Source organism: Maylandia zebra, linkage group LG3, assembly GCF_041146795.1.
Source record: "Maylandia zebra isolate NMK-2024a linkage group LG3, Mzebra_GT3a, whole genome shotgun sequence".
In the NCBI taxonomy this organism is placed as follows: domain Eukaryota; kingdom Metazoa; phylum Chordata; class Actinopteri; order Cichliformes; family Cichlidae; genus Maylandia; species Maylandia zebra.
In genome coordinates this window covers 43,789,504-43,808,035 of record NC_135169.1, presented here as the reverse complement: position 1 = coordinate 43,808,035, position 18,532 = coordinate 43,789,504, and the positions used below count along the sequence as shown (strand labels likewise).

Below are 18,532 nucleotides of genomic sequence, written 5' to 3'. Positions count from 1 at the left end.
CAGCTCTAGTGGGGAGAAATCAGATCCCTGCAGCGCAGAACTCAACCTCAATGCACGGACGGACACCCAAAGCATAAGAAAAACCGCCCCCTGTATCTGTATGATCTGCACGCCTGTGTGAAGAGGTTAAGAAGGCCAGCTGCAATATCAGTGAAAGTGCAAAGATATGAGATTGAGAATGAAAATAGTAAAAAGAAAAAACAGAGAAAAAGATGAAAAGAAGAGCAAAAAGGGAGACAGGAAGAGCTAATTAAACTGTGGAAGGATAGATGTGGAGGAGCGGGTGGGAGGCGAGAGGGCGAGATGACTTAACTGTTCAAAACGACTCCACCCTCAGTTGCCAACGCAAACGGCAATTTCCCATTGGGGTAAATCCCCCACCGTGCCCTGTCATAGCCCTCCTACTTCTGCAACTGGTGTATGCGTGTCTGTGTTTGCATGTGTGTGTGTGTCACCACTTTTCTCTGACATTCCTGTGCAGAGCAGGGAGACGGTGAGCTGAGCTGCAGAGAGGCTGAGCTGCAAACCCAATTCAGAAATCCATTTGAAAGCAACTAAGGATTTTCTTTGTTTTCCTGTCATTTTTCTTGCACAAGCCATTGTTTTCTTCCGATTCTTTCAGAGAATCTGCCTGCAAGTCAGCTGGGAAGAAGTCTTGCATTCTTAACACAGGATTCCTAGAAAAGCATCCTCTCGTTTCCTCCTCTTCCCTTTTTCTCTCCATCGCAAACCCCTGGAGATAGATTCCAAGTTTGCCAAGTTCCAGAGTTTGGGAATATTTTTGTGCTGCAGCCAGGAGCGGCTGAAACAACAGGGGGCACAGAGGAGAAAGCAGCACTTAAAGGGTGAGTTAACTTAAAAGATCAGGCTTTTTTGTGGAGTCCAGCTCTTGTTGGCATAATGAGGTTGGTTACTCTCTGAAGAGGAATGCAATAATCCTTCTATTCCGAGCTAAAAAACTTTTGTCTAAGATGGCAAAATCCTGTTTGTGCAGTCTAGAAACTGATAGAGCTTATTGTTAATGGTGCACAAAAGTGGAGCGTTTTGCAAAATCTGTCACTCAGGAGTTTTAGTTGCATGTTCTGCTGATCCACGGCTGGGACTCGGGTGGGTGTGAAGCATCCACCGCACATTAGGCTTAGGAGATGATGAGACGACAGAGAGAAAAAGAATGACATTACTTAGGGGGCAGGTATATGCAAAACGAAAAGGCAGGGAGTAGCTGGGGAGTTTCATCCTCTTTCTGTTTTTAACATCAAATAGTGAGGACAGCTGCTGGGAAAGGAAGCGAGCGATGCACACACACATTATATTCCAGTGTCCCAGGCACAGGCTCGGATAAATGCGCGCAGATGTTGCATGCATGTATGCAAAGAAAGGATGTCAAGATAACTTATGGTCGCTTTATTCTCTCTCTCTCTCTCTCTCTCTCTTACGCACACACACTCACAAGAAAGAGATTTAAACAAACACATCTTTGTTTCATTGCACTCATCTGTTTAGTTTACTCCTGGCTCAGATCACAGTATAATCCCAGAGCTGTAATCAATACTCATACACACATACACACATAGACACACATAGAGACACACACACACACTGGCCATAGGAAAAAACACACACACACACACACACATACAGTACTTGCTTTTTTTAGGAGAAATAAGTCAGTTCAGCAGATGCAGCATATGTACAGAGCATGGAGCAGATATACTCCAGCAACAACATAAACGGACTTTTACGCACTACGCGGCTCAGCACTCAGCAACCTCACTCTGCAACTAATTTGGAATCACAAAATAACCAAACATTTATATGTTTGGACTGTGGGAGGCGAGAACCCACGCTGGCACAGGGGAAGTATGCAAACCCCCCACACAAAGATCTCTGCTGCCCAGTGTACTCAAATCCAGGACCTTCTTCTTTTTCTGAGGCAACAGTGTTGCCAGTGCGCCTGCCAGATAAGACTTGCTTTAAAAAAAGCTAATGTATCCTATAAATATATCATGAAACTTGGGTAAAGTCCTTTTTCTTTGTGTTAAGAGTCAAATAGGTGATAATATGTATTACAGCAGTGTTTTCCACAGACATCGTTTTCCATTCATCATGTTATCATCGGTTTGTTTCTCTGCAGACCCTGGCTCCTGTAAAGATGGCTGACGTATTGCAGCCAGACTCCAACAGCCTGCAGATACCAAGTGAGATACACACTCAAACACTGACACGCACGCACACACACATCAACACTAGTTTGCTATTGCAGTCCTGTCCAAATGACTTCTCCTTCTTTATCTGTTGGACCGTGGACATGCTGACCTTTCCATGTCCCTCTCCCACTTGGGTATACTACGCACTTCAGATTCCAGTGGCATTCCCACGATTCCATTTCATTACGATTATCACTTTTTGATCTAGAGAGGTCAAGTGTGTTTACATTTGACCTAATCTTCTAACATCCACGGTGAAAAATGAGGTGTTTTCTGCAGTTACTCAGCAAATACACTTTCAGCATGTTAGTATCAGTAGCTGAGGACAGTTCAGAACCACCTCCTTTCTTATGATAATAGTGTTCCCATAACTGCATATCTCCTTAAACAGACAGGATGACCTTTATGTTTGTTCTCAGGGAGTGCATGTGGTGCTTTTCCAATATTAAGACTTAAAGAAACTTTCATATTTGAGAGGGGATTCACCTTCACTTCCCTCATTAGCCACATCCCCTGTTAGCACCACTGCATATTCACACATTTCATCTCCTCCCTTGTCTTCCAGGTGAAAACGTATCCACTCCATCTTCGCCTGCCACAGCCAGAAATGACTGCAGCATCACTCCCCTCACACCCTCACCCTCACCGGTAGCTACTGCACGCACACACGCACACACACACACACACACACACGGCCACTCACCACAGGCACTCCTACACACTCATTCCTCTCTTACTACTCATTTAACTTTATATAAAGTCCTTAAACGAGGCCTGCAATGCCACATCCACTTCTAACTGCTCTTAGTGGTTTACCATAACATTTATCTTACAGTATAAAACTTACGGAGAGACTGAAATTAGTGGCAAAGAAACACACCAACTTGGCGCCAATGTATGCAAGTAGAGGTCCATCAAAAATAGCTTCTGATTTCTAAGCCTGCTTATTAATTCTGTTCTGACTCTGTCCACTAATGTTAGCAATGTCAGTTTAAAAACACCACCAGGTTTACTGATAGAAACCGTATCCATTCTTACCTCTCTGTCTCTCATCGCTCTCTAAGAGGGTGGAGGTCAGGCCCCGGATGGCTTGTCCATTCTCCGTTGTCATAGCTATAGACTTTGGGACGACCTCCAGCGGCTACGCTTTCAGCTTCACACAGGACTCGGAAGCCATACACATGATGAAGTAAGAGCCTGTGTGTATTCTCATCAATTATATACTCTGTATTTTTATTTTGAAGTTTTGACAGTGGTTCTTCACTAAATGCAGGCGGTGGGAGGGTGGCGACCCTGGAGTGGCCAACCAGAAGAGCCCAACGTGTCTGCTGCTCACTCCAGATTTGCGGTTCCACAGTTTTGGGTTTGCCGCTCGAGACTTCTACCATGACTTGGATCCAGAAGAGGCCCGGCACTGGCTTTACTTTGACAAATTCAAAATGAGGATCCACAGCACAAGTGTAAGAAACAGATGTGAAAATAGGGACATCTCGTACCCGGTGTTAAAGGACATTATGGTGCACTGACATGTGCAAGAGTGGGAGATTTTTATATCACTGCCCACAGCTGAGAAGTAAAACTGTGGTTGAAAGTAACAAGCTTTAACTGGTGCTGCAGACTTCCTGGTGCGGCGTTTTGTTTTTTTCAGCAGTTGTGATTGTGTTTGCTGCAGGACCTCACTATGGAGACGGAACTGGAGGCGGTGAACGGTCAAAAGGTCAGGGCCATAGACGTGTTTGCTCATGCCCTTCGCTTCTTCAGGGAACACGCGCTGAAGGTACACCTCAGATCACTTCATTCACCACTGCAGTACACTGAATACTTTCTCATATTCTAGGATAGGACGTGAATGTGTATTTGGTGTACCTTTGTTTAGCACTTTTAAATGAAACCCCTTGGGAGATCACTTCACTCTGTGTGGTTCACTTCAGAGTACAAGAAGAAAATGATTTTTTTGTGGGGGGGGTGGGGGCTCCTGTTTTAGGAGGTGAAAGACCAGTCTTCATCAGTGCTGGAGGGAGATGAGATCAGATGGGTGATTACTGTTCCTGCTGTGTGGAGACAACCTGCCAAACAGTTCATGAGAGAAGCAGCATACCTGGTATGAAAACACATTGTTGTTTTGTTGATTTTTAAAAATTATTTTTATTTTTTACAGTGTATCACGGTGTTGTGCACATGTGGATACACAGGGAATCACTGTGGAGTGTGTGTGTGTGTGTGTGTGTGTGTGTGTGTGTGTGTGTGTGTGTGTGTGTGTGTGAGAATCGGAAGAATAGGAAGAACAACGGGCCAGTGGAAAGAAAGATAGTGAATAAAGCATGAGATAAGGACTGATGTTCTCACAGAGGATTATTTACAATCTCTTTCACACACACACACGCACGCACACACACACACACACACACACACGCACATGCACACTGCTCTTTTCCTCTTTGCACATCTTCCCACCCATGCACACACCGTCCTCTATGAACTGTACATAGAAGATGTAGGAAGTGTACGTACAAGCCCAAGAATGCAAGAGGTCCTATCCCAGTATAAATCAATGGGAAAGGACCAGCCTGGGAAAGACTCAACAACCTTTTACTCTTAATGCCACCCTTTCTTTACTGACGCAATGTCACGGATTGCCGGGGCAAGCCGTGTGGAATGTAGAAAAGGACCCAAAGGGCAGCAGCTCTGGAGCAGGTGAGTGTTTATTAACAAAAGAAAATACAAACAGCAATGGCGTGGGTGAAGGTGAAACAGGAAAACCTAAACTGGGTAAAACTAACAAAAACAAACCAGAAACGAAGATGCAGAGGTCCGGGGAAATACATACGGAGAGACGCAGGGAGACCGAGGGGAAACAACACAGACGAACCAGCAATTACTAAGACAGAAAATACAACTTAAATACACTCAGAGAACACAGGGAGATTACACACAGGTGGGAGTGATAAACATGACGAGACTAGGGAGGCAAACTGAAAACACTCACATAAGACGCAGACCTTCACAATAAAACAGGAACTTGCACATGAAAGGACACAAACTAAGAAACGCGGACTGGATACCAGAACACACGGGCAGAACAGAGTAAACACTAACCAGAGGAAGAACAGAACCAAAATCGAAGAGAAAACACAAAACGCTGGGTCAAAAGGACCCAGGATCATGACACGCAACAAACACTGTGATTATTTATTTACTTTTATCTGCCATCTACCATTTAGTCACTTTAGTACAGACATGAATAGTCGAATCCATACACTTTTTGATATTAACACTGATACATACACACACACACACACACACACTTACCCTGAGCTGGCTCCTGGCTTGATTCTTGGGGCGTGTGCACTTCCTGCTGGTGATGATGTCATCATGACTAAACAATGAGGGAGACCGGCGTACAAACACAGGAAGTTTAAACTAGACCCCCGCCCTGCACGCACACACACACACACACACACACATTGACACTCAACTTTACCCCCAATATATCATGAGTTATGCTTATACACCTCTCCTACTCTATTCAGCGTTTTATCCCAACTGTCAGTGAATTTGCTCCCATTGCTGTCATTCACCATGTGTGTTTGTTTCTATTTATTTGTATCCACTGTAATTCAGTGTGTGTGTGTGTGTGTGTGTGTGTGTGTGTGTGTGTGTGTGTGTGTGTGTTAAATAACATTGACATTTGAGTTATAAATATATGAATGGCTCCTTTAATTATCTCTATTATTACAACATGCATTCATGCATTCACTTTATAATATTTCACTTTATAATATTTTTCTTTTTCTCCCTACATTAGCTATATTTTTAAAATTCATAATACATTCATGATTTCATATTCTAGTTTTCTTGATCAAAATATTAGGGAAATAGTGAATGAACTTGCTTTTAGCAGACAATACCTCCTCCAGAACCAGGCTCGGCAACGGGCAGCCATCTGCTGCGGCTGGTTGGGGGTGAGGGGAGGATGACAGGATAGAAGACACTCTGTGGAAGACAGCCAGAGATTAATAATAGCTAAGGATTAAAATGCACAGTGGTGTGTAAACACATAGAGAGTGAAAAAAGGTGAGTGTATCACAGGAAGCTCCCAGCAACTTGCCAGACCTATTGCAGCAAAATTAAGGGAGGATTCAGGGTCACCTGATCCAGCCCTAACTATACGCTTTATCAAAAAGGAAAGTTTTAAGCCTAATCTTAAAACTGTCTCCCAAATCCAAGCTGGGAAGCTGAAAGCTGAAGACTATGCCTCCCATTCTACTCTAGGAACCACAAGCAGGCCAGAAGTCTGAAAGCAAAGTGCTATGTGCAAAACTAGGATCAAGAGATATGTTCATGGATGTAAATACAAGGTGCAAACCACTGGTTACACTAAAGAACTTAAAGGCCAAATTAAAATTTGCCAGAAATATTGTAAAAGAGGGGGATCCTTTGGACAATGAAACAAAGAAAGATGGGAAGAAAAACGTATGGAGACGTAAAAGAACAGCTCTTGATGTGAAGCATACCACATCATATAGTGGAGACAATGTTACAGGACGGGCATCTAATGCTGCCAGTGGAATCAGTCTTCAATGATGTTGTGACTGCTAAAAGAAGTATCAGGGTGAATTCAGCCAAATGCTGTAAAACTACTCATACAACACTTCACAGTGCAAATGGATAATACCAGAGAAAGACCAAGTCAACCACCTGATCCTTAACCTACAGTTATTAAATCACTTACTAAAACAAAACTGAGGACGCAAAGATTCACAAACAAGCAACAGCTGAAGGTGAATTTTCATCCAGGTACTAAAAAGTGTTGCCTGTCAGTCAACAATATGGGTAAAGCTTCTGCTGTGTCCTTTATAGGCTGGTCTGGTGTCTCCTGACTGTCCTGAGCAGCTCCTCATTGCTCTTGAACCCGAGGCTGCATCCATTTATTGTCGAAAGCTCCGCCTCCACCAGGTGATTGACCTGAGCATGCAGCCAATCACAAACGGCCTGGAATTGGATGTCTCGCGGCCCTTTGATTCCAGCTTCAGACAAGGTAGAGAACAGAGAGCATGTGTGCATGTAATTTCTGTTGAGCAGGGGTCTTGTTGTTGACTTTGCCATTAGCATGAGCGTGAAACCGCACTGTGTTCCTGGAAATGCTGCTTTTTGATTTCACTTGGGGGTTGTGGGGTCTTTTTTTCAAAGGCTAAATGCGCCTCTGTCAAAGACAAAGAAAGAGAGCGCACTAAGCACAGTGATCTGAATACAGATACTACTCATGGCTCAGATGACTTTGCAGTTGTGTGTGCGATGAAGTGTTTGGATAGACCATAGGGTCTGATCGGAAACAGACCACAGAAATCCAATGAAGAGGATGCAAGGAACTATTTAACACATCAGCTCTTTAATTAACTTTACGCAGTGCCAGAAAAGCTTTTCCTTAGAAGTGTTTAGTGTTTAGTTAAGTTTGTGGCAGTAGATCACAAGCACTTAACATTTCATAAGAAATCACATGAAACTCTTAAAAAGGAACAAGCTGGAATTTCTACTCCATTTTACACTTTTTAAATGAAAATAGAACTCAAATAGTACTTAAAGGCTGCTACAGTTAGTGCCAACTGACAAAAAAACAGGAGCTTTATATTGTAAGATATTGTTAAGGCCCTACAATAATACAGAGAATAAATCAGATGACTCCCTATGAGCAGGCTCTTGGCAAAAGTGGGAAGGAAAAACTCCCTTTTAACAGGAAGAAACTGAGGGCAGAACCAGGTTCAAGAAGAAGTAGCCATCTGCAATGGCTGGTTGGGGCTGAGGGAAGGAAAAATGTCAGAACAGTGATGCTGTAACAATATAAGTGAAGCATGTAACTGGTTTATTGAATGTCAGTAACAGGAGTGTGCAGTGTGTCCATGTTAAAAATAACAATTTTAAAATACACAAGGAAGAAATACTTAAGATTAGTGTTTTTAACGGACAGGATTCACCAAGTGCTTTGTAGAATATAATCTAAGCTAATAGAAAAAGCAGGTAAATGACACAAAATACAAAAGAACATTTGAAAAACAAATTTAAAAAAGACAAAAAATAATATATAACAAAATTGTAATTATTTAAACATGGCTAAGAGCAGCGCAAAGCCTCAAAGGCTCTATCATTGCATGTCCTTAGATCATAACATGGCGCAAACAGTCATTTCAGATTGTTTGACCTGAATGAGCTGGCTGAACACTAAAGTTAAAGAAGCACGACGACATGCAAGGTAGCGTGACCTTACAATGATCTGTAAGCAAGGGAGAGGATTTTTAACTGGATCATAGATGTTAAAAGAGGCCAGTGAAGGGACATTATAGTGGGGTGATACTGTTAAACATTTACTAAATTAAAAACCAGAAAATTACACGTCAATACAGGGAGCGGTGAAATATTTCCCTGGTGGAAACATTTGTTTAACATGGACAGGGGTTGATCAAGGATAACCTCTAAATTACACATACTGACATTAACAGCAAAGGCCAACAGTCCAGATTATTCTTGATGACGAGGACGACAACCAGAACCAAAATCAGCATCAAGCTGCAGAGTTTTACCATTTTTACTAATCCCTGCTAGCATTTTTGGCATAAGCATTGATAACCTTACAGACCTCATGTGGTTTGAGAAATAAAGCTGGCTATCATCAGCAAATAAGTAACAATTGAGCTTGTTTTAAAACTTTCAATAATCTGTCCCAGAGATGTGAGACAAATGAATAACAGGGGCCCAAGAACCAAGCTTGGTGGGACTCAAAGACATAAAGCCTTGAACAAAGACAGCAAGGTTTCTTGGTATAAGAGATCATTTGAACCATTTTAGGGCTGCATCTGAGTCACGTATGGATGGCCATCAATGTCAAAGGCATCACTGAGGCCTGTGGCTTAGTAAGCATGGGTTCATTAGAAGAAAAAGGTCACTCTCCATCGAACATACCATATAATTAATGATCTCATTTAACTCTTAGTAAGTAAGTCCTATTAACTGAATATGTTAAGTCACTAATAATTACTTTGATTTGTCTAAGTGATGTACTACATTTGGAATTTAATTAAAAGATTAAAAGATGAAAAAACGTCACCGGCTTAAACAAATTAAGGAAATCTGGTTCCTTTTTTTGGTTCTACCAATTTTGGGGGTTTGTAGTGTAGTTGCCAATAGATACACTAAGTAGATCAATACTTAGTCATGTTTTATTCATGAAAATCCAAAGCTATGACCCAAAAGTTTGCCAAATGAAATGAAAATAAATTCAGGCAACATTTCTCGGTGAGTGTATGCCTACAAATTACTTCATTCACATGACACATAGTAATGTGAGCCGCTGTTGCTATAGAAATCTGGATCAGAGCGCAGCTTTAAAAGAAAATTCAAATATGGGGATTTACAGTCGGGAAAGTACCTCCAGAACCAGTACACAAGTGAGAACTTTAACAAAAAGCCAAAATGCAACAAAAAACTTCCAAAACAGAAGAGCGTGTCCTTCGTGCCCACATGAAGGAAATACCACGAAGATGTAGCAATGAAGAAAAGTCATTTCAAGCTGGGGAGAAAGAAGAGTGATGCATAATTCAGTGGGCGCATATGCTGACCAAAATCCCCTGCAAAGGCCCACTTATACATATGCAGTCAGTGACACACACACACACACATTCACACACACTAAACACAGGATATTGTAATTGGAACAAGGTGCAGCGAGACTATGATCTCACCCCCTCCTGGCCTGTCAGTCTCCCCCTCCTTCACTCACTTTCATTTTTCCCTTTATTCTCCCAGACTTTCTCTACCTCTTTCGCTTTTTCGCTCGCTTTCCGAGGACTCGAGCAAACAGACGTATTTACACACACACACTTGGTCTCCCGGTCGTGTTTTTTTACTATCTTTAGCGCGTCTTCCACCTCATTTCATCTCCAAAGATAGCATCGGGGAGTCGTTAACGCACACACATTTTCTTTTTCTGCTGTTTTATGTAAATGGTTTCCAGACTTGCGTTCCATCCATCACCCCTGTAAAACATACACGCAGGCACCGGCGAAATCAAGGCCTGTGTGATTGTGCTTTTCTTCGTTCAGCTTATTTACTATGTGCGACCACACACAAACACACACACACACACAGAGGTACATACATTACCTTCTGTGTCATCCAAGGTCCTTAAACAACAGTATGTGTATATTTGCTTTCGACACAGTGTTGCCCAATAAGTCTCCAACCTTTGTTCTTATTCCCCCACAAACCCCCGTCCATTACTCTAATTATTGTGGTGTGTGGTGTTCATGCGGTTTGAGAAAACCATGTAAAAACCACTTTCACCAGCACTAACCTCCATCAAAAGCCGTGCTCGCTGCCTATGACACACATGTTTACGCTTGCCTTTCATCAGGCTCACAGTTTACCAAATGACTAGTGCTATATATATATTTTTTACATTTTAACTTTCTCATCTAGTTTTCCATTAATTTGTAACTATTTGGTTCTCAGAACCATTATGTCTCCTTTCATGTGTTCACCTTGACGTGTGCAGGCATATATAGTGTATCTGCTCTGTCAAACAGCCTGTCAGGTATGCTGTATTTTTGCCAGCTGCATGTGAGCCTGCTGTGTTTTTGTTGGCCTCCCCCATCCGTCCACTTAGCCCGCCACTCTCACAGTTTACACGTGGAGAACAAACAGAATGTTGAAATTCGAGCGCATTCTTCATTTCCAACAAATTGCTCCTGTCACATAAAAATATTATGACCGTACGGTTTTCTTGTTTAACTTGGATCGGATGATTTATGCTTCGTCCTGCACAAATGCCATAAACTCTCATATGTAGCATAAATTACAAACATTTATCTCTCCGGTTGAAGTTGAGGAAGATTGTGCTTTGGCTCGAACCTCTTTGCATTGAGGAGTAGTAGTCAGAAGCAAACTTAAGTGTCTGACCGTGCACCAAGTGTGTTTATACAGAGAGATAAAGACTGTTTGAATCCAGGCGAGGCGGTGCATGGTGGTGAACGGTGGTGATGACTCTATGGGCTCGCAGCTGGAGAGAGTCCAGAGAAATTCCTTCTTTTTTTTAAGTGCATTAATCTTGCAATTAGTTATTTGGTCACTTGGAGGCAAACAGTTATATTTATCATAAGTTCTTTATTCCAGATCATATAAATGACGGTCAAATTACTGGACTGCAGGGCTAATGGAGAATTCAGGAGGCAGACCTACTAACAGACACCAGATTTGTCAGCTGCACATCCATGATCCAAATCTCTTTTTTAACCACATCTACTGGATTAAGATCTGGTGACTGTGGAGGCCGTTGAGTGCCTCCTATATGGCACAGGATGAGATGCATACTGTTTCTGTGCACAGCTGGGATTCTAGTGTGTTCATGGTCTGCTCTTCTACTGCTGGGTCACATATTTAGGTTAGCAGATGGGTGGAGGGCTTAATTATCAGTTTAGGCTAACAAGCCTGGTTAGTACGCTGTATCCACGAAATGTGAAAATGTACAGATGGAGATACTTGCTAATTAGTGCTCAGTAACACACTAAGAAAAAGCTGGGATTTCATCAACCAAGCTCAAGTGCAAAAGTCATGGGTGATCAATGCCACACAGCAGGCCATTAATTTTGTTAGATATTTCATTTATATTAAAATGGTCCAAAAAGCCATAAATTAGCAAAGATCGGGGGCAGCTGCTCATCATTCAGAGTGGCTAAAGTGCTAAATTAACCATAAAGACCAAAACTGGTTTTTGTACCAGCCTATAAATATGTTCATGTTACTGATTTTAACCTGATCAAGCGCCTCCAAAGGTGTAATGGATAACACTTGGCAGGTGAAAGGTCTCTGGCTTGATTCCAGCTGGTAACACAAACTCCCCTTGGGGTTGCATCTGCAGGGCATCCTGTGAAAAAACTGCCAAATCAAACATGCAGAGCTACCTGCTGTGGAAACAGCTGATAACAGTGTTTGACAGAGAAGATGATGAACTGTTTTCGAGAATTCCCCTTTGATTCCATGTTTTTCTCCCAAAATTAGTAATCAGAAGCATCACTTTCACCTCAATGCTCAACTTTTTTTTTTTTCGACTCACAGAAAGACAGAAGAGGTTCCGGCTCGTGCCTCTGAATAGCAAAGAAACAGTAGATAAATAAATAAATCATTCTGTGCGTGTGTTCTGTTACAGCAAGGGAGCAGCTGAGGCGATCTAGACACAGCAGGACCTTCCTGGTGGAGAGTGGAACTGGAGAGCTGTGGTCAGAGCTGCAGACTGGTAAGGCCATCTGTGCGTATGTGAGCCTAAGAGACAGGCAGACCCCACATGTGGGAGATATGGATGACTTTGACCTTTAACCCCAGCCTGCAGACTCTGAGGAACAAACCCGCCCACTTTAATAGAGGACAAACCCCAAACCTGATGTTTGCAGGTTCTATTTGAACTGATTTAAATAATCTAATTATGGCTTCCTGATGTGTTTTAATAATAAGATCTTTTTTTTTGTTTGTTTTACTGTAAATATGTATGATGGAAAATTAACAATTACTTTGCATACTTTGCATTTTCCTGGGTTATGAAATGAAAGTTGTTCACTCTGTTGTTGAGGCATGACTGCATTTTGTGGAGCCACGTGCGCCTGCTGACCCTTAGTGCGCTCATCCCTGTCAACACACACACACACACACAGGAAGGACCCAGCCCATGGGACTCTCTGCACGGCAGATACAAGAAGAAGAGACTCTCTTATCTTCCTGCCTTGCAAACATCCTTTGATTCCTCCTCTTGTCTTATATTTTTATTTCTGTTCATTTCCACCACACGCCTTCTTTTCTCTTCCTCACTCGCTTCTACACGTCTCATGAGCTCTCGTGTTTAGGGTGCAGTCGTCAGGGTAGCTACACGAAAACTAACCCTTATCACCGGACATATCACAAACATACACTCTAGCAGGGGAAGAGCAGCAACCACAGATGCCTCAAGGTTGTTTACATTCAAAACACTGCGTGTTCAAGAGTTTCTGGGGAAGCTGCAGACAAACCAAATATACACACACGCATTTTTGCATCGTCCACAAAAATGAAGACACGTTATCTTCCACGATTTCCTCCTACAAGCTTGATGTGCTTGATATGTGTTTTTTTCTTTAAAAAATCTGAAATATGAGGTATGAAAAAGCAAAAAATGTTCTTAGGATGCAAACAAAACAACAGCATGTGTTCATCCGTGCCCTCTCTGTTCAGGTGATAGATATGTGGTTGCAGACTGCGGAGGAGGAACAGTTGACCTGACAGTCCATCAGATTGAGCAGCCACAGGGAACTCTTAAAGAGCTCTACAAGGCCTCAGGTACATCCTTTTACAAAGGACAAAAAAAGCAAACACATTTCCTACAGTTTCTATAGCTGCGGTGTTTCCGCCAGGCGGTCCCTACGGCGCCGTCGGAGTCGACCTGGCCTTCGAAGCCATGCTGTGCCAGATCTTTGGCGAGGACTTCATCCAGAGCTTTAAAGCCAAGCGGCCAGCGGCCTGGGTGGACCTCATGATCGCGTTTGAGGCGAGGAAACGCACAGCGTCTCCGGGCAGGACCAACGCCCTCAACATCTCCCTGCCTTTCTCTTTCATCGACTACTACAAGAGGCACAGAGGGCAGAGTGTGGAGGCTGCCCTGAGAAGGAGCAAGTGAGTGTGGGCTGAGAGGTGCGATGAGTGAACAACGAGCGTACGTGCAACTTTAGATGACAGACTGATTTTTTACTTCCTTCTGTGTGTGCAGTATGAATATAGTGAAGTGGTCCTCCCAGGGGATGCTGCGGCTGACACAGGAAGCCATGAATGAGCTCTTCCAGCCCACCATCAGCAAGATTGTGAAGCACATTGGTAAGAAAGACAAATGTCCAGAGAAGGGGGCTGCTGCGCACATGCTATACACAAAAATGTACTGATTGACATAAAAGACCCGGGCACTTAAAAACTTCCTTTTCCTTCCACTCCCCACTTATGTTTTGTGTACTTTCACATAACTCTTCTGTTTAACTTTGCAGTAAATCTACTAGGAGAAACCTGAAAAACAACCCCAGGAGAAAGCCAGTGCAAAGGCTTTCCGAGATAAAACTAGTATTCAAGCTCAACGAACGCCGTGCTCGGGCGTCAAGATGAACCTGTGCAGAATAGGCCCTTGAAATTATCGACATTTTTAAGGGTTTTTTGGAACCAGAAGTGACCGTGTTTCAACAACAGGGTAGAGTTGCTTGTTAGCAGTGGCAAAATTCAAGTGCACACATTAAAAACATAAAAAATAGACGCAGCTACCATGAAGTCACCCATTAATCCCATTTTGAAGCCTGGAGCGAGATGAATTTCTGCCATCTTTGTGTTGAAACTGGATGTGAGAGAGGGCGTGTCTGAGCGTAAAACTGCTTGCAAATAGCCTAACCTGGATGATCCTCATTTCTGAAATCAAACGACATTAATATCTTATTCGAAACAAGTGACAAACGCATGTGGGAAGTGTTTATCTGTGTCAAATCAGAGAGCTTTTTCCGCGTAGACAGGAAGTCTTTTTGTAATCACAGCTATCGCCATCTGGTGGCCGTTGAAAGGAATGTAGGTTTCACGCACTGATGCTTTGGCTTCGCAGAAGCTACGTCCATCAATTTATTGTCTGTGAGTGCGCATAACGGGTTAATCATGCGCAATAGATTTCAGCTAATTAGTGCTAGGTAACTGACTAACGAAATAATAGAATTTAACTCATCAAAACTAAATCACCACCTTTTGAAAAAAACAAAAAAACAAATTTAAACAGAATCCTAGCAGCTCTATTAGGGGCCCAGTAATGAAATGCAGTTGTCATGCAGAAGGAAATTAGCTGCACTATTTTTATACCAAGTTGTGACCATGTATTTTCCATCATTCGTAAAGCCTGGTTAGGTTATAGTCTTTTTTAGGACCAATATTTGGTGACTTTTTAATGCAGATTTTTCCAAAACACAAAACAAAAACATAACAAAAAAAACGGATTACATGGACTAAAGATGGGACATGAGTTTGCTTAGATTCTTGCACACTGCTTGAACTCCTGACCTTACTAGATTATCGACTGCCAAAAGCATGAAGTGTGCTTATTCAGATGTAAAAGGACAAAAGCTGCTACAGCTACAAATTACAGCTCAAATCAATCAAAACATAATGGCTTTCCTTGAGACCCTTTTCAAGATGGTTGTGATTTCATTTTTATGTTTTCCAACCTTTTCAAAAGAGAACAAAACCAGAAAAATGCAGTCTGTTTCAAATCAAGCACATGCCAGTGGTACATTCAAAACCATGGAATGGTTTCCCAGTATGAATATTTGGTGGTCATTAAAAGAAAACTGGGAGTCAACAAAGGGTTTGACATGAAGAAACACCGGGGACAGCTGCTGGAAAAGGCAGAAATTCTCTCAATGGAAAGACAAATTACTTAAGAAGCTTTATATCTTCTTTCTTCACAGAGGAGCTGATGATAAAACCAGAAGTGCGTGGTGTGCGTTTCCTCTTCCTAGTTGGTGGTTTTGCAGAATCCCCTATGTTGCAAAAAGCCGTCCAGAAGGCACTGGGGAGGACGTGCCGCATCATCATTCCTCACGACGTTGGTCTTACGATACTGAAGGGCGCTGTGCTCTTCGGGTTGGATCCCACCGTGGTGAGAGTTCGGGAATACCGGAAAGTATCGGAGTAGTAATGTGACACATTATCTTACGATCGTTCTCTCTCGCTCTCTGTCACAGGTCCGAGTGCGTCGTTGCCCTTTGACCTATGGTGTTGGTGTCCTGAACAGGTTTGTGGAGGGACGCCACCCACGGGATAAACTCCTCATCAAAGACGGTCGTGAGTGGTGCACGGACATCCTCGATCGCTTCGTCTCCGTCGACCAGTCGGTGGCCCTGGGCGAGGTTGTGAGGCGAAGCTACACGCCTGCTCGTCTGGGCCAACGGAAGATCATCATCAACATCTACTGCACCGCCACCGATGACGTCACATACATCTGTGACCCTGGAGTCAGGAAGTGTGGCACAATAACCTTAGACCTGCCCGAACCGTTACCGCCACCGGGTGCGGTGGGAGGAGCAGGAGCAGGAACCCCAGAGAGAAGGGAAATCAGAGCGACCATGCAGTTTGGCGACACGGAGATTAAAGTCACGGCCGTTGATGTCATGTCTAACCGCTCCGTCCGGGCTTCCATAGACTTCCTGTCTAACTGAGGAGGAGCAGGAAGTGGAGCCGTGGATGCAAAAACACACATTAGCTGATTGGAGGGATGATAAATTTAGAAAAAGCGGTACTTTGGGAGTGGGCGACATGTTTTGTTGGAAAAACACTGCATTCTTAGGAGCAACTTAGGATGCAAGAAGATCAAGAGAGAATCCACGCTTCACAAACACCAAAGTCCTTCAATCTCTTTGAAGTTGAAGAGGGACAAAGTCCGCCATGTCTCGCCTTATAATGTCGTCAGCAGCATTTCCCGCCAACAGTCAGAGAAACACTTTGTGAAAACGAATGAAAGCTGAGCGAGACACAAACTGACTTTACTATCTCAGTGACTCTAACGAAATACAATATGCTACCTAATGAGTGAAACTCGCTCATGTTAATCGTTAAATATACAGACTTTTACCTTTGGGCCTCGTGTAATAAACAATGCCTTATTTAAACCAACGCAACGCTGCAGATAAAACGTCACCGACTGGACCGCAGCCTTGTTTCTCTAATGTGAAAGCACTCCCCCTAGCGGTGCAGAGACTGACCTACAACACTGCCTTGGAATCCGTCAAAACACATACTATAAGAAAAGAACTGTGGCTTTATAACATTTAAAATGTTTCAAACCACTTTGAACAGAAGTTGTGCTATTTGAAGACGAAGCTCATAAACCTATCGTGACCTCTAAAAGTTGTGAGCTTTTATTTTGAGAGGAAACTATTAATTTAAATCCAATGCTTAATTCATAATTCATCAGGAAACATTTGGCTCATCAGCTGATAAACGCCCCACTATGTCCACCAGCTAGTCGCTAACATGTCCTGTTTTAACATATGGACTTTCTCATCCAGTACACAGCAGGAAATAGCCCTCTACAGATGCATCGTTACTACTGGAAACACTAGATGAAGCACCACATGCACATAAGAACTCACTCACTACCTGCAGATGGATGCAGCTTTATGTCTTTAAACTGAAATCTATTGTGAAGTTCCTTAACCCTGCGTTCCTGCCATTTCATTAGGTACACTTAGGCACGCAGACATGGTCATGATGACCTGCTGAAGTTCAAACCGAGCAACAGAATGGGAGCGAATGGCAACTTAAGTGACCTTGAATGGAGAATGGTTGTTGGTGCCAGAGGTGCTAGTCTATTTCAGAAACTGCTTATCTACTGGGATTGTCACACACAACCATCTCTAGGGTTTATAGATAAAGATCTGAAAACTAGATAACATCCAGCGAGCAGCAATTCACACGGGCTCACCAAAACCTGACAAGACTGGAAAAATGTTGCATGCTTTGATCATTCTTAATTGTGCTGCAAGGTTTCAATGATAGCGTCAGAATTTGGCGTCCAAGCAGATAAGGCACGATGTCACAAACTCAAATCACCACACTTCTCAGTGCAGTCGAGCGCCTTTGGGATGTGGTGGAATGGGAGATTTGCAACAACAAATCTGTTGTAACTGTGTGATGCTGTCACGTCAGCATAAACCAAAATGTCAGAGGAATGTTTCCAGCATCTTGTTGAATCTGTGCCACGAAGAACGAAGGTCAAAGGGGGTCCAACCCGGTACTAGCATTGGTTACTAATGAAGCAGTGAGTGTGTCGTTTTGTACAACATATATGAGAAAATGCTAACCTGATCTATGCACTCAGTTACAACTTATGTCTAATAAGCTTCAGACCTAAGTCAAAGGTCTTAATCAGCACATGTGTATGTTGTAAATGATGGTCCCCACTGTGGAGGAAAGAGATGATAAAGCTGTGGAAAGCCTAACTGGCAACTACAGAGTTGTTACAAAATATGACTTTGCCAAGTACTTGACATCATAGTTGCGACATCCATCTTTTATAAATACTGTGTAATTGTTACTTTATAGATCTAATAATTCTCAAGATTTGATCAGTGGAGCCTTGTACTGAGTACCTGTACAAAGAAAATCAGGTATATGTGTGGAGCTAAGGTCACGCAGACCTCATGTTTAAACCAGTAACTGTCTTCTTGTGTATTTGTGTAATAACCCTAACACGAATAAATATAATTCCGACCGCATCTTTTATATGTTGTCTAAAC

At 42.7% G+C, this 18,532-nt stretch overlaps 1 protein-coding gene across 1 annotated transcript; it reads left to right on the top strand.

Moving 5' to 3' along the window:
• The first annotated feature begins 386 nt into the window (after nt 1–386).
• hspa12b (heat shock protein 12B) lies at nt 387–18,511 on the top strand. Its single transcript, XM_004554316.4, has 14 exons — nt 387–845; nt 2,135–2,198; nt 2,773–2,855; nt 3,272–3,396; nt 3,481–3,667; nt 3,880–3,984; nt 4,192–4,308; nt 7,068–7,245; nt 12,403–12,489; nt 13,455–13,559; nt 13,634–13,892; nt 13,987–14,090; nt 15,704–15,894; nt 15,980–18,511. Exons 2-14 carry the CDS (start codon nt 2,153–2,155, stop codon nt 16,451–16,453), a joined length of 2,061 nt encoding a protein of 686 aa, XP_004554373.3. The 5' UTR covers nt 387–845; nt 2,135–2,152; the 3' UTR covers nt 16,454–18,511.
• The last annotated feature ends 21 nt before the right edge of the window (nt 18,512–18,532 follow it).

Bases quoted from the DNA above. Each gene is read 5' to 3' on its own strand.
- hspa12b (XM_004554316.4), top strand. From the start codon at position 2,153: ATGGCTGACGTATTGCAGCCAGACTCCAACAGCCTGCAGATACCAA. The intron at 3,397-3,480 runs GTAAGAGCCTGT...CACTAAATGCAG, and splicing joins GAAGCCATACACATGATGAA to GCGGTGGGAGGGTGGCGACC. The intron at 3,668-3,879 runs GTAAGAAACAGA...TGTTTGCTGCAG, and splicing joins TGAGGATCCACAGCACAAGT to GACCTCACTATGGAGACGGA.